The sequence below is a fragment of the Zootoca vivipara genome, chromosome 6 (assembly GCF_965207765.1).
Source record: "Zootoca vivipara chromosome 6, rZooViv2.hap1.1, whole genome shotgun sequence".
Taxonomy (NCBI): Eukaryota; Metazoa; Chordata; class Lepidosauria; order Squamata; family Lacertidae; genus Zootoca; species Zootoca vivipara.
In genome coordinates, this window is record NC_142589.1 from 78,802,740 (window position 1) to 78,826,475 (window position 23,736).

At 47.0% G+C, this 23,736-nt stretch overlaps 1 protein-coding gene across 1 annotated transcript in view; it reads right to left on the minus strand.

Moving 5' to 3' along the window:
- The window catches only part of LOC118086158 (uncharacterized), a 36,049-nt gene extending 13,745 nt beyond the window's left edge, over positions 1–22,304 (minus strand). The window contains exons 1-5 of the mRNA XM_088671354.1: positions 22,206–22,304; positions 16,516–16,607; positions 13,672–13,768; positions 9,661–9,914; positions 8,070–8,230 (exon numbers count right to left, since the gene is read on the minus strand). Of these exons, the coding sequence (XP_088527480.1) occupies positions 8,070–8,230; positions 9,661–9,914; positions 13,672–13,768; positions 16,516–16,607; positions 22,206–22,304 (703 nt within the window). The remainder of the gene's footprint in view (positions 1–8,069; positions 8,231–9,660; positions 9,915–13,671; positions 13,769–16,515; positions 16,608–22,205) is intronic.
- Positions 22,305–23,736: the final 1,432 nt, after the last annotated feature.

Consider the following 23,736-nt stretch of genomic DNA (forward strand, 5'->3'; position numbering starts at 1 on the left):
TATGAAGCAGATTGCTTAATTTGGATTCGAGATCGGATTAGATTAGAAAAAGGCAATATGCTAGATTTGGAGGGTTTCAACAATCGTTTTGGTTGGCATGCCTATTTAAATTATGAAAAGGTTAAGGCCAATAAAGATTTTACAAACCATATATTAAGAGGAGCATTATATAATGTTTGGAACAGATATAGATTACTTTTGGAACCGCAAACACCCTGGTGGATTTCACCACTAGAAGCATTTGGCATTAAAAAATTAAATATGGATGTAAAGTGGCCCACATATAAACAGTTAGTAGAAGAGAATCAGGGAAATTATAGATGTGGGTTAAACCACAGAGTCTAGGGCAGGCATCCCCAGACTTCGGCCCTCCAGATGTTTTGGACTACAATTCCCATCATCCCTGACCACTGGTCCTCTTAGCTAGGGATCATGGGAGTTGTAGGCCAAAAGCATCTGGAGGGCTGCAGTTTGGGGATGCCTGGTCTAGGGCTTGCTGATCAGAAGGTCGGCGGTTAGAATCCCTGCAATGGGGTGAGCTCCCGTTACTCGGCCCCAGCTCCTGCCCACTTAGCAGTTCGAAAGCACATCAAAGTGCAAGTAGATAAATAGGGACCGCTCCGGCGGGAAGCTAAACGGCGTTTCCGTGCGCTGCTCTGGTTCGCCAGAAGTAGCTTTGTCATGCTGGCCACATGACCCGGAAGCTGTCTGCGGACAAACGCCGGCTCCCTTGGCCTATAGAGCGAGATGAGCGCCGCAAGCCCAGAGTCAGACACGACTGGACCTGATGGTCAGGGGCCCCTTTACCTTTATAGATTAAAAGCATATGAGGAAATGACGATATTTAATATAGATACACTTACAAGTGTATTCAAAGCAGATCAAAAGAGGGGCTTCTCAAAAGAGGAATCTAAATTTAATAATTTGGTGATACAGAATAATAAGAAATTATTATCAAAAACATATAATTTATTATTAGATTGGGATCTTATGGAAGAAGTAGTGAAAGAAACAATGATTAAATGGTCACAAGATCTTGGAAAAGTAATACAGCTGGAGGGGTGGGACAAATTATGGCAGAAGGATATAAGATTTACTGCCTCTTATACCATTAGGGAGAACTTTACTAAAATGTTTCATAGATGGTATATGACACCAGTGAAGTTAGCCAAGATTGATAAAAAGAAGTCCAACCTCTGTTGGAGGTGTAATTGTGAAACAGGAACGCTAATTCACATGTGGTGGAGATGTGAGGAGATTAAGGAATTCTGGTGTGTAGTCCATGAAGAAGTGAAGAAGATACTAAAATCTCTTTAACTAGAAGCCCAGAAGCATACCTGTTGGGGCTAGTAGGTGAGGAAGTACCATGAGGGAAGAGGAAAATATTTCTATACGCAAGTACAGCTGCGAGAATAAGGATAGCCGCAAGATGGAAGCAACAAATATCACCAACAAAAGAGGAATGGATCTGTAAATTAAATGAATATCTACTGTTGGCAAAACTAACTGCGATAATAAGGAACCAATCTATTCAAAAGTTGAAAGACTTCTTCTTCATTTTATACCCTCTTGAAGTTTTTGCTGTCTGCTGGCTCTCAGCCAGCAGCACATGGGCTCAATCCCCATATGGGATAAACCTGCACTCTCTTCTATAACTACAAGCTAAAGCCTGCCTTCAGGATCACGCTGTGGGCTGAATGTGAGTAAACTTCTTATTACTTTTAAGAGAAGACTATTGTGTCTTCATTCTTTTTTATGAGGGAACAGAGAGGATTTACCAGGAACTAATCCAATCTGGACAAGCCAGACTGGATTGCTTAACTCAAGAGATGTAAACGAATCTACCAACTAGCTTCCAGCAATATACAAGGGAATGCACTCTGCTACCAGCTCACTAGTGTGAGTGAGGAAGGATAATATCTAATCCATATATCCTCTCCTACTATCCACAACATTCCCACACTATCCAAGAGGGGCATGGGTGTAGACAGGGGGGGCAGGAGGGGGCAGCTGCCCCCCCCTAGAAGCAAAAAATTATTGTATTTTACAGACCATAACCAATACTTTGCCCCTCCAAAAACTGAAGTGGAAAGGGCTTTGCTTTAGCAAGAGCAGCTCTCCACTTGCTGGGGGCGGGAACACAGCTGTAACAAAAACACATCAAATAAATAAAGCAAAGTGGCTACCAGTACTTAAGCAGTTAAGACAATGGAGCAGAATATCCCTTCAGGCAAGGTCCACCCTATTCACCCTATTGTTATTCAGTGGGAGTTGTTAATGGGCATTCAGGGATCGCATTAACAGTTCTATTGACGATTTAATGAGGGTGCAGAGGATTCAATTTGACTAAGGTGGCCCTGCAAGGCTAAAAGGAAGTGAATAAGAAGGGGGGGGCTGTAGCTTTGATAGACACAGTGATGTTTATAAAAAGCATTGGTGTTCCAGTCTGCCCCTCCTCCTGCATCTGTATACTGTAAATCAGGGGTGGCCACCTCCCAAGAGACTCTGATCTACTCACAGAGTTAAAAACTGGGAGTGATCTACCCCCTTTTGGGGGGTTCAGGTCAAAGCTGTTGAGTTTTTTTAAGGAAGGGAAGCCCTGTTTTGGGGGGTTTAGGTCAAACTTGTTGAGCTTCTTTTAGGAGGGAGGGAGGCCCATTTTTGTTTAGGGCTTCAGGTCTTTTCAGCTTTTTTAGGGAGGAGGAAAAATTTGGGTGAGCTTTTTTTAGGGGTGCCAGTGATCTAGCAGTGATCTACCACAGACATCCAGTGATCTACTGGTAGATCACAATCTACCTGTTGGACGTGCCTGCTGTAAATCAAGCAGAGAGAAAGCTGCTTACAAGGCTCCTGTACATCACAGCGTCACCCAGAGGCACCCACAAATGTGAGTTATCCCTCTCTCTATTTCTTCCTTCCTTTCCTCCCTCTTCCATCCTCAATAAAATACTGGGGGGGGGGCAGATAAGCCCCACATAGAAAGCCCATCAACATGGGGGGGGGAGGACTCTTTAAAATACAGTATTTACCAGTAATTTATTTTGGGGGGGAGGCACCTAGGCCTCTAGGAGTTGGCTGCTATGCCTAGGACAATTCAAGAAAGCAGAATCATGCATATGCTATGGTAATATATCAATAGAATCATGGAATTGTAGTCGGAAGGGACCACAAGGGTCATCTAGTCCAACCCCCTGCAATGCAGGAATTTTTCCCCAATGTGGGGCTTGAACCCACAACATGGTTGAAATATTATGCTGATATGCAGCAACGCCTCGGAGCCATCGAGACTGCGGCCCTGTCTTGCCTCGCCCTCGCCTGCCCTGCCACCCCCTCTCCCCTGCCCGACCCTCCCATCCTCTTGCTGCAGAGTTCCAGCTTCACAGCATCACCCAGAGGCACCCACAAATATGAGGTATCCCTCTCTCTATTATTCCTTCCTTCCCTCCCTCTTCCATCCTTAATAAAATACTGGGGGGGGGCAGATAAGCCCCACATAGAAAGCCCATCAAAATGGGGGGGTGACTCTTTCAAATACGGTATTTACCAGTAATTGGGGGGGGGGGAGAGGCACCTAGGCCTCTAGGATTTGGCTGCTATGCCTAGGAGTAGGACAATTCAAGAAAGCAGAATGATGCATATGCTATGGTAATATATCAATGGAATCATAGAATTGTAGTCGGAAGGGACCACAAGGGTCATCTAGTCCAACCCCCTGCAATGCAGGATTTTTCCCCCAAGGTGGGGCTTGAACCCACAACATGGTTGAAATATTATGCTGATATGCAGCAACGCCTCGGAGCTGTCGTGACTGCAGCCGTGCCTTCCCTCGCCCTCACCCGCCCTGCCACCCCCTCTCGCCTGCCCGACCCTCCCGTCCTCTTGCTGCAGAGTTCCAGCATCACAGCGTCACCCAGAGGCACCCACAAATATGAGTTATCCCTCTCTCTATTTCTTCCTTCCTTCCCTCCCTCTTCCATTCTTAATAAAATATGGGGGGGGCAGATAAGCCCCACATAGAAAGCCCATCAACATGGGGGGGATGACTCTTTCACATACGGTATTTACTAGTAATTGGGGGGGGGAGGCACCTAGGCCTCTAGGTGTTGGCTGCTATGCCTAGGAGTAGGACAATTCAAGAAAGCAGAATGATGCATATGCTATGGCAATATATCAATAGAATCATAGAATTGTAGTCGGAAGGGACCACAAGGGTCATCTAGTCCAACCCCCTGCAATGCAGGAATTTTTTCCTAAGGTGGGGCTTGAACCCACAACATGGGCCTCGGAGCCGTCGTGACTGCGGCCGTGCCTTGCCTTGCCCTCGCCCACCCTGTCACCCCCTCTTGCCTGCCCGACCCTCCCGTCCTCTCCAGCCAAGCAGGGTAGCCGCCGCCGTTGCCAGCCCCAGAAGCACAAGGTGGCCGCTGCCGCCGCTGCCGCCACCACGATGTCGTCAGGCCAGCTGGCCCTGTAGCCCCGCCCACGTTCCCACTTTGTGGCCCCGCCCCTGAATGATCATGGCTTGCCCCCCCCTAGTTTTGATCCTGGCTACGCCCTTGAAGAGGGGTCACAACTGGAGCCGGAAACAAGCATGCCGCCTGTTCTCCATGTGAGGACATAACAGCAGTTCCAGAGGGAACCTGCTTCTTTTCTCCCCTGAGTTTCCATTTGCTTGTTCCTGCCCAGTGGCCAAGAGTATCAGCTCCCTGCCACCCCAATTCATTCCCCTGCTCACAAGTTCCGCACTAATGGAGCAGTCAAGTTGGCTCTGCTGTCCCACCTCCATCCAGCAGGGGGCAGCATGCATATTTTAGTTAGTACTGTACTGTACTCAAGCTCAGCACCGCTTGTTTTTTTCAACAACCCTGTCATTTTAGATGCCGTACACTAGGGGTCATGCAAAACATTCACTTCGAGCTATCACACACAGACACACACATTTTGTCGGCAATCTGAAATCGATATTCTAGGACTGCCAAACATCCGGGATTTCCCAGACATAGCCGGGATTCAGCTGTTGGAAACAGTGTCCGGGTTGAAATTGCTTTAACGCTCAGGAAAATCTGGATGTATGGTAACCCATGTCGGAAGTGTTGAATTTTTGGGTGAATTTCCTTTAAAATAGCCCAATAACTTTAATGGGGGGGGGGTTGCAAAAAAATCTCAAGAACTTTGCCCCCAACGGCTTTGTGTCCAGATTTTCAGTTTTTGAAATATGGCAACACACTTTGGATTCCAAAGGTTCCAGGTTCAAACCCTGGCATTTAGGATCATTTTTAATGTTTGATGTTTTGTTGTGTTTTTAATATTCTGTTGGGAGCTGCCCAGAGTGGCTGGGGAAACTCAGCCAGAAGGGCAGGGTATAAATAATAAACTATATCATCATCATCATCATCTCCAAAGGGGGGTGAAAGCCTCCTGCCTAAAACCCTAGGGAACTGCTGCCAGTCAGTGCAGACAATACTAGGGATGGGGAGAAAAATGGTTTGTTGGAAACATTGTTATTAAATTCAAAAACCAAAAATCTATCCAAGATGTATAATTTACTGCTGGAGTGGCAAACAAAGGATGAACAAACAAAGTCAGTAATGATAGAGTGGGCTAAAGATGTTGGGCATAATATAATGATACAGGATTGGGAAAAAATGTGGAAAAAATCCATAAAATTTACAGCATGTAATGTTTTGAAAGAAAATATGTTGAAGATGATGTATAGATGGTATTTGACCCCAGTTAAGTTAGCAAAGATGTACCACACACATGATAATAAGTGTTGGAAATGCAAAGAAACAGAAGGAACGTTTTATCATATGTGGTGGACTTGCCCCAAGGTAAAAGACTTCTGGGATAAGATTTATAATAAACTAAAGAAAATGTTTAAAAATACGTTTATTAAAAAACCAGAGGCCTTTTTGTTGGGGATTGTGGGGGAGGAGATACCAAAGAAAGATGTTACTGTTTTCTTGTATGCCACAACAGCAGCGAGAACGCTGATAGCACAGAAATGGAAGACCCAGGATATACCTTCAGTGGAAGAATGGCAAATGAAAATGTTGGACTATATGGAACTGGCTGACCTGACCAGGAGACTCCACGACCAGGGGGAGAAAGCGGCAGAAGAAGAATGGTCAAGTTTTAAAGTTTATTTGAAGAAATATAGTATTTTGATTAAGAAGATAGGGATTTTGAATGTCACTAGTAATTGCAGCGTAGTATGAATGTAAAGTGAAGAAAGATAAGACGATGAATGTGATTATTGAATAACAGAAATGAGAAGTGAGATATAATAATTTTAGAAATGGATAATGAGGTAGAATTGCTAATTATGATTAATAGTGAATCGCAGCGAGCAAGGAGTTGAGGAAGTCGAAGTAAAAGGATCAGAACAAAGGTTTAGAACTGTTAAAGCTTTGTGTATATATATTTTTTTGTATTTGTGTGTTTATTTGTATTTTTTTATTGTTAAAAAGAATAAAAAATTTTGAAAAAAAAGAAAAAAAGAAAAATGGTTTGGTTCCCCATCACAGTCTCCTCTCCCAGAAGTTAAAAAGAGCATTAAGAATAAAGGTAAAGGGACCCCTGACCATTAGGTCCAGTCGCGGACAACTCTGGGGTTGCGGCACTCATCTCGCATTATTGGCCGAGGGAGCCAGCATACAGCTTCCGGGTCATGTGGTCAGCATGACTAAGTCGCTTCTGGCGAACCAGAGCAGCACACGGAAACGACGTTTACCTTCCCACCAGAGTAGTACCTATTTATCTACTTGTACTTGACGTGCTTTCGAGCTGCTAGGTTGGCAGGAGTTTAATGCAGGGGTCGGCAAACTAAGGTCCCCGGGCCGGATCAGGCCCACCTGGGTCCTAAATCCGGCCCACGCTGCGAAGCCAGAACCCACCACGAAGCCAAGACTCTCAGCAATGGTGATGGGAGGAAGAGGCCAAGTGGTGGTGGTTCTGCCACTCAAATGCCTGGTTTATCTCAGCGGCGTTTGATTGGCAAAAACATCCCCGCTCTGCGCTGAGGTAAACCAGGCGTGGCGTTTGATTGGTAGAGCAGCTGCCACGCGGCCTCTTCCTCCCATCGCCGGCAGATCTGCCGCTTCTTGGCCTCTTCCTTCTCCCCCTTGCCTCTTCTTCCAGCTCCCTCCCCCTGGTGCCACTTCTCTGGCCTGCCACAAAGTTTGAGGGACAGTGGACTGGCCTGCTACTAAATTTTTTTGCTGACCCCTGGTTTAATGCTCCATAGAGAGAAGTGAGGTGGGGCAAGGGGGGCTCATAAACCTGAGAAGGTAGCCCATCTAGAAGGAGAAAAACTCTGATCCCAAACCTCCGCTGCCTTGTGGAATATCTTCAGGAGAGGTAAAGGCTCAGGAGTAAACGCTACACAATTCTGGATTGGAATCCCTAAGGTGGTTGGATGGCGCCTTGTACGCCTACTTCCGGCAACTCCTGCAGCCAAGCTGGTGCCAAATGTCTTGCTCCGTTTTCCTTTGGACCACAAGATGACAACCACATCTTTTCCTGACCCTAGATTTACCACCACCTTTCGCTTTGCATCCCTGAGAATCAGGGCTGGTCTGCACTTCCTCCCAGGTAAACCCACCCAGAAAGAATAGGAAGCTACACCTGGAAATGGACAGCAGGAAAAAGGAGATGAGGCAAGGAAGGTTAAAGGGAGAGAGAGAGAGAGACACAGAGAGAGACACAGAGAGAGACACACACACAGAGAGAGAGACAGAGAGAGAGAGACAGACAGAGAGACAGACAGACAGACAGACAGACAGACAGACAGACAGACAGACAGACAGACAGACAGACATGGGCAGCTGCACAGATGAAGAGTTAAGAGACGGGGGGAAATGGGATAGCCCACAAACAGTCATACGGCAGACAGTGTGTCGCACGGCACAGTATTTAGAAAACCTATCTATGTCACTATCAGTTAAGCTGGTTTTTAGCATCGCATCGACTGACCAATTGCACCATCAGTAGAAACACCATGCAGTTCCTTTAAAAACGAAAAACAGGAGCAAATTTTGAGACCGCGCAGATGAGCCCGCCGGACTTACCAATCTCCGCCGCATGGCTGATCAAAGCATGGACCACGGCTGCCTGCCTCTGCAGCTGCTCCTCAGCTCTGCAGTCCAGCTGGCTGCAAACCTCATTGGGGAAGAGGGTGGGGGCGAAGATGACCGCCAGGTTGGCCAAGTCCATTTTGTTCTGGTCGCACCTGGGATTGCAACGGAGGAGACAAGAGATTAGCAAGGGAGAAAGGGAGTCTCCTCAACCAGGAATTTGGGGGTGGTACCTCTGTCCACAGGGGACCCAGGTGGCGCTGTGGTTAAACCACTGAGCCTAGGGCTTGCCGATCAGAAGGTCGGCAGTTCGAATCCCTGTGACGGGGTGAGCTCCCGTTGCTTGGTCCCAGCTCCTGCCAACCTAGCAGTTCAAAAGCACGTCAAAATGCAAGTAGAGAAATAGGAACCGCTACAGCGGGAAGGTAGACGGTGTTTCCATGTGCTGCTCTGGTTTGCCAGAAGCGGCTTTGTCATGCTGGCCACATGACCTGGAAGCTATACGCCGGCTCCCTCGGCCAGTTACGCGAGATGAGCGTCGCAACCCCAGAGTCGGTCATGACTGGACCTAATGGTCAGGGGTCAGCATGCAAAAGCTGCCATATCCTAGAAATGGCTTTGACTGGCCTGCTAAAACAGGTGAGGGTAGCCAATGGGTTTCAAACCCTCGGTGAGTTAGGGACTTCCCCTTCAGCAAAAACAGGCTCTGGCAGATTGAGGAGGCAAGACTAAGAGTGGGTCCGATGGTCAAGAAGGCGGTTTCTGCAGGTGCTGTAGAGGGATGTGAGGTGCAGATGGGGCTCGTCCACCTGGGAAGGTACCCCATCTAGGAGAAGGAAAACTCTAACCCTCAACCTCTGCTGCCTTGTGGGATATCTTTGGGAGAATAAAAGGCTCAGGAGTAAACCCTACACAAATCTGGAGTGGGGTCCCTAAGGTTGTTGGATGGTCCTTTGTACGCCTCCTTCCGGCAACTCCTGCACTCAAACTGGTGCCAAACGCCTTGCTCTGCTTTCCTTTGGACTACATCAGTTGACCGGACAGCCCAGGACTTCCATACCCACAGCCTAGGTTAGCAATCCAACACTTCATGCTGCTAACACAGCAGTTTAACTTCACCCCCAGAAGTGCACTCCATTCTCTCTCCAGACAGATGGATGCCAACCAACAGTCCTTTGAGATTTATGAACCAACTCCACACAGTAAAGGTCTCTGAGCAGCCTGCCCTGAAACACCACACAGGAAAGAAAATCCTATCTTCGGTTCTTCCTTCCCCCACTGCCAGAAGAGGGTGGGAGGGTAAGTATCTGTCGTAACTGCACACAAGCATCAAATGTGGTCAGTTGTCCTGATGACAAAAAAAAAGGAACGAAACAAAGCTGAGATCAAGCTTCTAGCCCTCGTCTGCAAAAGGTATGCATCAAAGTGTGCTGAAATCTCAGGAGCCAGAACAATGGGGAGCAGGATAAGGGTAAATCGCACTACAAGCTTGGAGTGGCTAGATGGTCTGGTTGTCGGCTGAGAACGAGGACAAACCCTGGGCAGGAATTAAGGGCACAAACTGGTCCTTCCCCCATAGACCCACCTGGAAGCCACGTCCTGCAGGAACCTGAAGAAGTAGCGGAGGAGATCGGTGCTTCTTTGGGGCAGCAGGGAGGTGAGCAGGAGAGTCAGCGGGCCCTGGTCGCCGTCCTCTTGCTGCTGGACCTGGCACAAAGGCCCCTGGATCCCAGCTGGGATCAGGGGCTCAGGCAGCTCCCTCAGGAACTGCTTCACCAAGGTGGCCACGTCGCACGGGAGGGCCATCGCCAAGCAGTGCTCGCCAGCCTCCAGCCGGGCCTGGAAAGGATGCAAAATGTGAAGAAGGGGAGGAGGCGAACCTTCAGGGAAGCAACTGCCTTGGTCTACTTCCCCAGCTCTGCGTTATCAGCAAGGGGATCCAGAAGACCCAACATTCCGTAGCTGGTGCTGCAATGGTCTGGGGTCAAAAGGGGCCAAAGGCCCACTATTATTTCTGTGGCTAGGTCCCCCTCTCCAGCATCCAACAGCCACCTAGTCAGCAAGAAAGCAGAGCTTTTAGCTGCGTTTAGGAACCCTGAAAATACAGGTGAAACTCGGAAAATTAGAATATCATCGAAAGTGCATTTATTGTTTGTTGGCATCCATCTGTCTCGAGAGAGAGAATGGAGTGCACTTCTGGGGGTGAAGTTAAACTGTTGTGTTAGCAGCATGAAGTGTTGGATTGCTAACCTAGGCTGTGGGTATGGAAGTCCTGGGCTGTCCGGTCAACTGATGTAGTCCAAAGGAAAGCAGAGCAAGGCGTTTGGCACCAGTTTGAGTAACACAACTTAAAAGGTGAAACCAATATATGAGATAGATGCATGACATGGAAAGCAAGTTATGTCAAGCCTCTATTTGTTGTAATTGTAATTATTTGTCGTTAGTCGGGTCAATTATAAATGGAATGTGATTAATGAAATGTAATAGCGATGTTTATTTTTGTATTATTGTAAGTATTTGTTTTATTACTGTGGAATTTCGAAAAGAAAACATTTGTAAAAATTAAATAATAATAATAAGTTGCATTACTGAAATAAATGCACTTTTCAACTATATTCTAATTTTCCAAGTTTCACCTGTACAAGGTGCTTCAGTTTCAAGAGAACGGCGTGCAAGTTCTGTTATGTATAATGTTGTGAACGGCCCTGAGATCTGTGGATGAAGGGCGGTATACAAATTTAACAAATAATAATAGTAATAACTTCATGGAAAGCACATCTTAAGTCGCTCCCAAAGACAATGTCTGAGCACTCCAAATCATTTGCCTGTGCCAACCTCTGCTAAAAGTCCTTCTTCAAATTACCTATTAGCCAAGAGTTTGCATTGCCTTCATCTGGCACTGGGCAAGAGCTAACCCTGCAGCTCTAGAAATACCCATTTCAAAAAAAGGACCTGAAAAGCAGGTGGGGAACGCTGCCCAGCAATGCCACAAACCCTTTTCTTGGACAGGCTGGCGACACAACTTGCGAACAAAGCGTGCCTGCCAACCACAAGACATGGGGGGGGGGAGAGGAGGAGAAGAAAATCCAGGATGAACCACTCCTCTGGAGGGCTGGTAGCATGCAGACAGTGCAAGAGTACAACACCCAGTAGTAGGCCTACAAAAATTAGCACAAGAATATTTGGGTTAGCCTTGTTATACCCAGTGCTGGAGATAACCAGCTAACTCCTCTTGCACATTCTACAACAGATGTATAAGGTACATGATATAGGTAGGTAGGTAGGTAGGTAGAGGATAGATAGATAGATGATAGATAGATAGATAGATAGATAGATAGATAGATAGATAGACACATACATACATACATACATACATACATACATACATACATACATACATACATAGAGATATAGATAGATGAGAGAGAGTGTATGTGTTTGAAAAATACGGAATCAGCAGCGCTGGCACCGGAAGTCGCTTCTACGCATGTCCAGACATGCGTAGAAGCAACGCCCGGTGCCAGCGCTGCCCGATTTCCGGTGCCCAGACATGGGCAGAGCGGCACCGGAAGAAATCCGGGAGAATTACGGGATATTTCGCCATTCGGGATGACAACGGGAAACGGCTTTAAAAACGGGGGTTTCCCGGGGAAACCGGGAGACTTGGCAGCTATGGATATGATAGATAGACTTAAGAGGGGAATTGCAAAAGCTTAAAGGTGCATCCATGTTTGTTGGGAGTGGCCTAGAGGGCAGTAAAATACGGACAGCTTGTTACACCCACATTTAGGGCTGGGCAATATCTGGTTTCCCGCATCGTGATACATCACCAGCTAAACATCATGATATACTGACATATCACAATGCCTGGAACAAGGGTGGTGCTATGAAGGGGCATTGGCTGGGTTTCACAGTTTGACCTGCATTGTGATTTGTGCATAGCGCAAACAAACACACACACACATGATCCACAATACATTCCCAGGTCAAAAATTATGAAACTGTTATCACAATACGGACTTCAAACCGGTTTGGGACGATGTATCGATATATCGCCCAGCCCTAGCCGCAAGTCAGTTATTGTCATGGACTACCCAAATGTAGAGGGATGGTAGGAGGCACCAGCTGGGGAACCCCCAGGGGAAGAAGGCTCAGAGCCCAGGGAGGGGGGGGGCAAGGATGAGTGGTCAGAGGGAGAAGAGGGACCAGACTGGGAGGAAGAAGTGGTGTTGGACGCTGAAGGCCCACCAACAGGGTTTAGTGAACAGGAAGAGGCTGTGGCAGAGAACAGTTTAGAGACAGAGATTAGTCAGGCTGCCGAAGAAACCAGGGGGTCTCCCACTCCTGCTGCAGCTGGTTTGCCTGCTCCCTGCTCTCCCAGAACATGCAGAGAAATGAAGAGGACGGAGGAAAGAGAGACGGCAGAGATGCTGGGGATGGAACCAGGGCAGGAGCAGAGCTGTCTTTCCTATTGGGTTTAGTGGTGTGTTGTGCCAGGGCGCCGGCCTCTCAGGGGCGTCTCAGCAAGTGGGAGAGCTGCGCGGCTTTGCCGGTGGCCTCCCCTTTCCCTGTATGCCTGCCAGCTGTGCCCCGTCAACCATATGGCTGGCAGGCGTGCAGCTTGCCTCCCAAGCCTCCGCAGGAGGAGAGCGATCCCCACAGAGACTTGGGAAAAGGTCAACAACTCTGGGAAATGTGGGGGGGGGCACACCGGAGGGATCTTTGCACCATGGCGCCAGATATGCTTAAGACAGCCCTGGGGAGGAGCCTCAGAGAGTGATGGGAAAGTGAGGACCTTCCATCCTCAGTGGGGCAAGAGTTGCTGTGACCACTAGGCCTGTGCCATTTTAGTTTCTAGAAATAAATAATTAACTTCACCAGTGTTTTTTGCCAGACAGTTTTGTGCTACTTGGAGTGCTTTCTTTTGCCTCTCCTAATCCAGCTGCCGACCAGCTTTGCCGAGTGACCCAGAGTTTTAAAAGGAGGAGGAAAGGCAACTAAAAACAACCTCCCTGTAGGTAATCTTCCCACTCCCTTTGCTCCTAGAAACCTGGTCCCTCTGTTGGTGAGTTTGTGGAGAGAGCAGCAGACCTATTGCAACTAACAGACCTGGCTTACTCATGTTCCCTTATTCCAATGGTTCTACTCTGAGCAGGACTAGCGTTGCATACAACACAGTAAGAGGAAATCGTTACTTCCTTTTACTGACATTGAACCCAAACCTATTTGACCTTGCACCCCCCACCTCACCCCGAAATGGTTTGTTGTTAAGAACCACATAATAGATCCTATCCACTCCTTCTAATATTATTTTAAACTCTCCCCTTTTCCTTCCATGTAGGAGAGCAAGCAAGTTCATAAGACCAAAAATAAAATAAAATACAGTATGGAAATGTTTTACTGGCAAGGAGATTATTCAAGTTCCCCTCTTGATGTCAACAAATCTGCTGCTCACTGCCAGTGTCGTCAGGAGGAAGGAGAGGCCTGGCAAGGCTGGTATTCTGGAGGTGCCAGAAGCTGGGAACATGACGAAAGGTAAATTTTGGGACACGCACAACCTCTCTAGCTCCTGCACATCTCCAGCTCTGCGTTTTACCTTCAAGGCTTTGATACGAGTCATGGATCCACATTTCCGGAAGAGCCCTTCCACATAAAGGTGGGGCCGGAGCAGCTCGCAGGCGTCCACAAGGAACCTTGGGTTGAAATGCAAAGAAGCAGCATGGAGTCTTTGGAGATGGGCTATTATAAGGGGGCACGACTACTTATGGAACGAGAGGGAGTCAACAGATAAAGGTGGGGGCTAAAATTTTGTTACAGGTTTGGGGCGAGGTCAGTCTGGATGATGTCCGCGGGTCCCCGTGACCCTGTACCTGCGAGGTTAGACTGCGCAAGAGGAAACCTTGTGAATCAGCCAAACCAAACCCTTAGCAAGCCAGTTAAGTACTGCCATTTACCTGTCCAAAGAGGCTGCTCTGTTGCCATGGAGACAAACGGGTGGGATTTTCCCCACCACATCATCTCGGGAAGGGCTGTGTGTGAGAGTTTTGTCTGGTGCTGGAAGCTGGAGACACAGAGGTTTGCTCTGCGTGGGGGATCCAAATCTATGGCTTGGGGATAATCCCTAGGAACCTGACAGGGAAGAAAGGTCTGTTGGGGGTGCTAATTCTCTGAGCCCCTTTGTCCTATGCTTAGGTTGTACTGATTTGACATCTTTCCTCAGGGCCTGTAAGACGGAGCTGTTCTGCCATATTGGACAAACAGGCCAATCCCTACTCCAAAGGATAAATGGACATAGATCTGACATCAGGGATCACAAGACAGAGAGACCAGTAGGAGAACACTTCAGTCTCCCAGGACATTCTATACAAGATCTCAAAGCAGCTGTCTTATTACAAAAGAATTTCAGAAATAGACTGGAAAGAGAAGTTGCTGAATTGCAACTTATTTCCAAACTTAAAACCATGGAGAGACCTGGTCTGAATAGAGACATTGGATTCTTATCTCATTATACATGATAAAGCTATTTTTAGCCATCTCACCCCTTGCTTTTTCCTGTAAGACCAATTGCAGTCGTTAACAGTCGTCCACAGGTTTACCACACCTATCAGCCAATCACCCATTCCCACCACCCTTCTGAGTAATACCCCTCCCCACCCTCTCACTATATATATAAGGGTCTGTTTCAGTGTATCTGAAGAAGTGTGCATGCACACGAAAACTCATACCAATAAACTTAGTTGGTCTCTAAGGTGCTACTGGAAGGATTTTTATTTTATTCTGTTTTCCTTTGTATAAGAACAAGCATGAAAAAGGCCTCCCAGCCTGTTCACAGGTCCTTGTATGATCAGTGAAAACAGTTGGTCCTGGCAAGTATGAACCTCTCTCAATCTTAACCTGATAACTGCCATTTGTCCAGATTTTAATTTGTCTGAATTAATTTTAAGATGTATTTTAATTAATTGATGCCTGTTTTTAGGTATACTGTGTTATTTATATGATGTTAGTCGCTCTGAGCCCGGCTCAAGCTGGGCAGGGCCGGGTACAAATAAAATTGATGATGATGTGTGAATAAATCCATATATCCTAAAGATGCCACTATCTCCAGCAACCTTTCATTCCAAAGAAAACCGAACCCTGGGTGCCCCTGAAGTCTCTCGCTGCTTGGAGACTGGGGAGCTGTCTGGCAAGCAGAAGGACCCAGATTCAATCCCCGGCTACATCTCTGGGCAGAGCTGAGAGAGAGAGCCCTGTCCAAAACCCTGGAGAGCTGCTGCAAGCCAGTGCAAGCAGTACTGAGCTGGATGGACCAATGTGCTGACTCCACATAAAGCAGCTGCCTAGGAAAGCTGTGAACCTTTCTAAGGTTTATTCAGGTAGGCATGCCGTTCTCCCTGGCTGTTTGGTGTTTACCAATTTATCACATTTATATCCCGCCCTTCCAAAGGGAGCCCAGTTCACATGTATTATCTTTGCCCCTTTATTCCCTGCATGTGTGCAGATTGCACAGACTGGGTGAAGATACAGTCGTACCTCGGCTCTCAAAGTGATTGTTCTGGTTTTTGAACGTTCTTTTGGAAGCCGAACATCTGATGGGGCTTCCGCAGCTTCTGACTGGCTGCACGAGCTTCCTGCAGCCAATAAGAAGCTGCGCTTTGGAAGTCGAACGTTTCGGAAGTCGAACGGACTTCCGGAATGGATTCTGACCTTCTGAGGCATAACTATACAGTGGTACCTTGGTTTAAGAACAGCTTAGTTTATGAACAACTTGGATTAAGAACGCTGCAAACCCGGAGGTATGTGTTTTGGTTTGTGAACTTTGCCTTGGAATAAGAACGTGTTTCACTTCCTGTTGAGTGCTTTCCATTTGTAAATTGAGTCCCCTGCTGCTATGGGAAAGCACGCCTTGGTTTAAGAACGCTTTGATTTAAGAACGGACTTCCAGAACGGATTAGAAGAAGAGTTGGGATTTGATATCCCGCTTTATCACTACCCTAAGGAGTCTCAAAGCGGCTAACATTCTCCTTTCCCTTCCTCTCCCACAACAAACACTCTGTGAGGTGAGTGGGGCTGAGAGACTTCAGAGAAGTGTGACTAGCCCAAGGTCACCCAGCAGCTGCATGTGGAGGAGCGGAGACACGAACCCGGTTCACCAGATTACGAGTCTACCACTCTTAACCACTACACCACACTGGCTCCTGTGTTCATAACACCAAGGTATTAAGTTCATAAACCAAGGTACCACTGTATGGGGAAATTACCCAGGGTTCTCTCCTCTGACATAAGGCAGGAGTGCTGCATTTTCTCCATAGTGGACAGAGGCATTGTGGGAAAAGATGGTGCGGGCTCTTCTTGGGGTAAGACTCACACGATTCAAACAAGGTTGTCACTCATTGCAACAGGGAGCTGGTGATCTGGGGTGTGCATGTCGCATGTTACTCACTGTGGCACCCCTTCTACATGCTCCGAAAGGGGCAGCAAATGCAGTGGAACACCAAACAGACCACCGGACGGAGGAGGCAGAGTGCTGTTCTCCTGAAAGAAAGCAAACGTGAATCAAGCTTCTCGGGGAAAGGCGTACTGTGTTCATTTGAAGCATTTTAATGTCCCTCCTTCAGCCAAAGGGAAGTCTCCCCAATCAGCCTACTGAGATCAGTAATACAACAGCCTTCCTGACCCTCAAGCTTCCCATCAAAAAGACGCAGCACAAAAGGAAAATGGATTTGGAGGGAGGAGGAATTAGGCAAACTCAGGGACTAGCTCTCAGTTGCACAGCTCTTAAGAAACCAGCTGACCTTGTCAAGTGTCACATACAGATGGCGTTGCAGGAGGAACAGCAACATGGGACTGTAGGTGCTCCGGTGGGGGCCAGAGGAACATTTTACTGCCGTTGGGAAATCCAGTGGTGGTCTGCCAAGGACTCAGTTCTGTCTTGCAGGAGAGCAAGGATTTGCGAGGGAGTGCTTGATTTATCTGGAGTTAAATTCCTTCTGTTGTGAGTATTAGTTTAGTTATATTAAACAACGTTTTTATTTGTTTGTTTGTGATTGTTTAAAGAATCGTGCACCCCTTTTAAGTGGTATTTTTTTATCCAATAAAATTTTGGTTTATATTCCTGTGTGGTTAATTGCTCTTGAAAAGTGAAGCTGAATTCAGTGTCTAACCAATTCGGTCCCTACAAGGAAAATTTTGGGTGATAAAGGGCGGCATGCCAGAGTGAGCCTTTAGTGTGTAACTTGAGTAAGGGTAGAAGTTGATCTCCCAACACTTCTACTGGGTTATACTGAGTGGTGGCAGCCCCCTCTGGATTCTCTAAGTCTGCTGGAAGGGGGGGATTACAGAGGGCCTCTTATCGCTACATCGAGGCAAATTCTGAAATCAGTCTTCCATGCCAAACACATGGTGGGTGGGAAACTCTGAGCTTGTGCAGAGCATCATTTCCTCACCACTGAGTAAGTACAACCATTCCACTACAGATCTGAAGTCATCTAGAAAGGGCTTCCCAGCTAGAGAGAGGGCACAAGACTGACATCTCTATTTTAGAAATACACTGGAGGTTGGCCAAAGAGGATTGGGTTCTAAATCCTCCCTCAGGAAAGTAGAGTTCCTGGGCTCTGGAAAGCCAAAAACAGCGCCAGCTCTTCGAATCAAGAGCTTCTACTGCATTCATCCACAAGGAAACTGCTTGCTAGCAAGCTGCAAAAAGTTTAGACAGTTTTCTCTACTGCATCCAAAACTGTAGGTGCCTTGTTACAGGTAGGTAGCCGTGTTGGTCTGCTGTAGTCAAAACAAAATTTAAAAATTCCTCCCAATAGCACCTTGGAGACCAACCAAGTTTGTCACTGGTATGAGCTTTCGTGTGGATGTATCTGAAGAAGTGTGCATTCACACGAAAGCTCATACTAATGACAAACTTAGTGCTACTGGAATGAATTTTTTTATTTTGTACTATGGCAAAATGCATGCATTTACAGCACATCCCACCACAACCCAAGATCCTGGGAACTGCAGTTTACCCCCCCCCCCCTCGCAGAGCTACAGTTCCCAGCACCCTCAAACTACAGCTCCCAGGATTATTTTTTTGTAGAGGGGGAAGTGGTTTAAATGCATAGTGTGTGTACTCAGCAGTCTTGGCCTCTGATCTGCAGTGGATGTGCCCTGAATTCCTGGAGATCGAACTATCAGTGCATGCATCAAGGAAAAGCCGTTCGCTATTGAGCTAAGCAAAAGTCTTAGAGAGACAGCCGTTTCCTTATTTCACGTGCTATATTTAAGGGGTAGGAAATCAAGCGCCCTTCCCCCTTGGAGACGACACATAGCAGCCTGCCCGCAAAAAGGAAAACACTTCCTTCCCTTCCCCACTTCTGCCCTGCTCTCCAAATTGGGTATGAACTGCTCCCCAGTTCAGCCATGTTTTGGGGTTTCAGTTTACTCCAAGACACAAACACAAAGGGTGTGTGAATTTGTAGACAAAGACACACACACACACACACCTTCCTGCTTGCAACTCCCAAAAAGGATAGTCTGGTTTCGTTTCAATAACCGGCTTGCAAAATCCATTTCACTAGAATTCAATTTTCAAGGCCCAACCCTGCCAAAAGCAGCCACTAAGCCAAGTTGGCTGTACGTTGCTTCCAGGAACAGAGCTGGCGTGACTCTGAGGGTGTGTGCACTTTCCTGGAAATTCACTTCCGTCTGTGTTCACACGGGAGGGGTGGGGGTGGACAGGGGATGGGACATGTCTTTATCTGTCTCCCGATGAGCTCAAGATGGCATCCATGGTTTTTTTCCTGCTTCCCATTTTATCCTCACAACGACCCTGCAAGGTAGAGCAGGCCGTAAGAGATCTCTTACAGCCTGTCCAGCGGGGATTTGAACCCTGGTCTCCCAGGTCGTAGTCTGGCACTCTAACCACTATGCCCCACTGGCAGAGGTTTCCGCGCACTGGCTAGAGAGGAATTGGGACCGGCTTCTGGGCTCTGATTGGCGTGAAGCTGGTTTGAGAAGCGACGCATCGAACCGCAGTTACAAGATGCAGGTGTATTTTGGGTGGTTGTTGTTGTCGTCGTCGTCATAATCATCATCATCTAAACTTAACAGTCGCTTTTTTATGTTGTGGGGAGACAGATTAAAAACCCAGCAATGGAAACTTGGAGAGTGTAGAGTAACTGGTACAGTGGTGCCTCGCTAGACGAATTTAATTCATTCCACGGGTCTTTTCTTATAAAGAAAAATTCGTCTAGCGAATCCCATAGGAATGCATTGAATTTTTTTGGAATTTTTTTTGCCATAGGAACGCATTAATTGAATTTCAATGCATTCCTTTGGGAAACCGCGATTCGCTAGACGAATTTTTCATAAAACGAATTCGTCTAGCGAGGCAACCTTTCGTTAAGCGGAAATTTCGTTAAGCAGGGCATTCGTTAAGCGAGGCACCACTGTAGTGTGAATTCAACCTCAATTCCAGATCCTGAGAAGCAGCAGTGGGAGAGTCCTATATTATTAATTTACTGTTTATTTATTACATTTATATACTGTGGTACCTCGGGTTAAGAACTTAATTCGTTCCGGAGGTCCGTTCTTAACCTGAAACTGTTCTTAACCTGAGGTACCACTTTAGCTCATGGGGCCTCCCGCTGCCGCCGCACGGTTTCTGTTCTCATCCTGAAGCAAAGTTCTTAACCCGAGGTACTATTTCTGGGTTAGCAGAGCCTGTAACCTGAAGCGTCTGTAACCTGAGCTACCACTGTACCACCTTTATCTTCCAAGGATCTCAGACCCTCATTTCACAACAACCCTGTGAGGTAGGTTAGCCTAAGAGATGGCGACTGACTCCAAGGTCACCCAGTGAGCTTCACGGCTGAGTGGGGATTCGAACCCTGGTCTCCCAGGTCCTAGTCCAGCACTCTAACCATTGCACCACACTATGGCACTCATAGGCTGCTTTGGGGCTTCCCAGGGGCATATATTTTGGCTACTCTAAGATGCTGGACTCGGTAGGCCTTTGGGCTGGACTAGCAGGGTTCTTCTTGGAAGTCAGGAAACGCTCCCCCCGCTTCCACAAGAGGACGCAGCTAATCCCCCACTCTCTACCGAAGCAGAAGCTCCCTGCACATGCTCAGTCAGATTAGAGCGAGACCCGGAAACTAAGGCGCTCTTTCCCGCATGAGGAGAGAGGCTACATTTATTAGGACTTGGCAGGCTCCAAGCCAGTCCCGGAAACAAAAACCAGTTGCCCTGGGGCTTCGTTTCAGCACAAGTCAAGCCCTGCACTTCTGATTCAGGCTACCAGAGAAAGCAGAGCGTTACTCCATCATCACTGTATGTGGGCGTTTGCCTAGAATTTGTTACACCTGTTGGATTTCGGCCTGCCACGTACCGCTGTCACACAGGATCACAGGCCTGCCCGCCCCCCATCCATCTAGCTCGGAATAAGTCTATGCCAACCAGCAGCAGCTCTTTCAGATGGCGAGTCTTTCCGAGCTCTTTCTCCCTCGAAAATCTGCTCTTTATTGCAGAGTTTGCTCCAACTCAACAGTAAAGAGCAGCCTTACAGTTTCTTCTGTTTCGTGTTCGGAATGTCTTCTTCATTTTGGTATTACACTGTTTTGGTATGTAAATATATGAAATCAGCATAAAATAAATGCGCGTTATGTTCAATGTAAAGTAGCAACTGTACTCCCACCTACAAGCTACAGGATTTCAATCTTCTTACAGATTTAAACCACCACTAAAAATATTAAATATTTCACTTAAAAGAAAGGAAGGGAACTGAGATAATCATCTTCCCATGTTGCCTTCTCCACAACCTTGCGAGGTAGCCCTAGTCGTTCCTCCAATCCACAGTTTACTACCCGCCATTCTGGCTGGCTTTGGGCTCTGGAACACCAAGCTGAAGGAAGTTTGCCTTAATTCCTTCTCTTTCGACAATCCCCAACCCAGCGCTCTCCAGATGGTTTAGACTACAACTCCCATCATCCCCATTGCCAGGCCTAGCAAGCCATTTAAATAGACCTCGATACAGCTTTGTTCCAGGGCATTGTGGGAGATCAAAACGTGTCTGTATCCCACGCTGCTCCATGCAGCGAGGCGGGAAACTGTTTTCCAAAGGGCTCCTGGGCAAATATTAGCAAGGGCCCTGGCATTTGCTAAGGAATGGCAGGTGTTGACGCAAGCCCTGCCCCAGGGTCAAGATGCAACGCTTTCATTCCTTGTTCGGAGATATAATTTCAAGAAAGCATTAAAAGGTTGCCGAGAATACAGCTTCCCCTCAAAAGAATCCTGGAAATTGTAGTTTGTTAAGGGCGCTGTGAGGGGTAAACTACAGCTCCCAGGGTTCTTTGCAGGAAGCTGTGTGCTTTAAATGTACCCTGTTTCTCATATTTTAAGACATACCCATAAAATAAGCCATAGCAGGATTTTTAAGCATTCAAGGAATATAAGCCATACCCCGAAAATAAGACATAGTGATAGGTGCAGCAGCAATGCCGGCCGCGGCAGGAGGAGCAGGGAAAAAATAAGACATCCCTTGAAAATAAGCCATAGTGTGTTTTTTTGAGGAAAAAATAAATATAAGACGTGTCTTATAATATGAGAAACAGGTATGGATCTGGCCAAAGGAAGACTCAGAGGCCAATTCAATTTGCTTCTTGGATCTTTCCAGAAAAGTCCCTCACACCACCAGAACCAGAACCAAAAGTTTATGTATTTATATAAAAATATATTTTGCAGCTTTTTGTGGACTTCTCTTTGTTAACCATGAGATTTTGGTAGTTTTTGGTGTGTGCTTCTTTTACCAAACAAAAAAGCCAAAAAACTATTCCCCCCTCCCCACACAGAATACACCCGCTGCACAATTTAATCATGAGAATCTGTGATTTACACTGCTGATAATACTGTGGCGGGTTGTTTGCATGTTACTATGTTGTGTATTTATTTTTGAGTTTTTATATTGTAAACCAGCCTGTGATCCTCAGATGAAGGGCGGTATATTTTAATAACAATGACAACATTTAAGGTGCACCATAAACTAGGGCAAAAGGCAAACAGGGGTTGCAGAAGACTCAGAATATATCTATTTTTAAATGCCCCGCCCCACCCACTGTTAACACGCAAGACCCTCACCGCACTCACCTGGCTAGGACTGGTCTTCCAAGGCCGGACATGAATGCTGATACTTGTGAGGTACTGAACGATGGCATGGGATGGCACACCTTTCGCTGGGCTGGGCATGGTTCGTGCACAGATCACGAAATTTCACATGTTCAGGCCTAAAGAGTCTGCAAGGCCTCTGGGGCAGGGAGGTGTGGGGGCAAAAGTGCGTGAAGAGAAGCAGTTTTCTGGGCAAAGGAAAAAGGGGCGGAAGAACCCACCCCAAATTAAGCCAGGTCAAATTTGCAAGAGCCACACCCAACGGCCGGACTCCTTAGCAAAATGCTTCAACTTTACTAACAAATATTATTTCCTGCTGTTTTCCTGGTTAACTGACCAACCAAGTTGCGTCTGGGAATCCCAACAGGGTAAGAGCTTGGGCTTTTGGAAAGCCAAAATTGAACGTCCTTTGCTTTCAAGTTTCCCCTCCGCATATTGAGCTCATTCTTCTGCTTGTAAATCTGTCAGCGGAGACCTCCAGATATCTAACCTTTACTCCGGAACACTTTTTAAAACAAACAACCCCTTTTCTCTCTCCAGGCCCAGTTTAAAATCTCCATCTACGCGTTGCCTAAACTCACGTCGCAAGATCTGATCTACGGCGCTCTCCGAGCGACAACCAATCTCTCCATTATCAAATGGAAACTTTTGCTTCTGAATAACCTTCTTTCCCCACCTCTTGGGGTGGGGGGTGGGGGAACAACAACCTCTCTTTGGTGAAAGAGAGAGTTAAGAAGGGGCTTGGGAACCAAATTGTCCCATTTATTAATTCCCTCTGGGAGGCCAGGCAATATTTAAAGGGACACAGACCTCTCCCAAAGTCAGAGCTGAATCTTTAAGGGGAAAGGTGGGTCAGTGAAAGGGAATTTCTGCAATTACGTCTCCAGATGTTGATGGACTACAACTCCCATCATCCCTGATCATTGCTCAGGTTGACTGGCGCTGATGGGAACTGGAGGTCTAGCACAACTGAAAAGAGAGAGGATTTCCCCCACCCAAAATCCTGGACAGGGGTGTTACAGTGATGGAAATGGGGTACAGGAATCAGGGGTTCGGGGGGGATGAATGGGGTAATGTGTGGTTTGTGGCAGGGGGGCAAAGTTGTTGTGTGTTGTGTTGTGTTGTGTTGTCTTTTTAGATCAGCCCTGGGACCTTTGCTGCAAAGGTGGGTAATCAATGAAAGAAACAATGATTAGAAACAAGAGCAGATGAATAGATCCTGGATAGAAACCAGGGGTTTTTTCATGAGGCGGTACCCTCTTCACAGCCCCCACCACTGAAATTCCTATTTTAAATTCCATGGGGGCTCCAGCACCAGTCCGTGTCCCTTTCTCATCAGCTCGAACCTGCAGAGATCGCCAGCTGAAACCTCTCCTGGCGAGTTGAGGAAAACATTCTCACCTGCTCAGAGCTGCAAATCAATCTGCTGCAGAAAGCCCAGGGGCCAGCTGGAAACATGGCAAGCTTGGGTGCTCAATAATTTTAATTACAATTCTTGACTGTTCTTAATAAA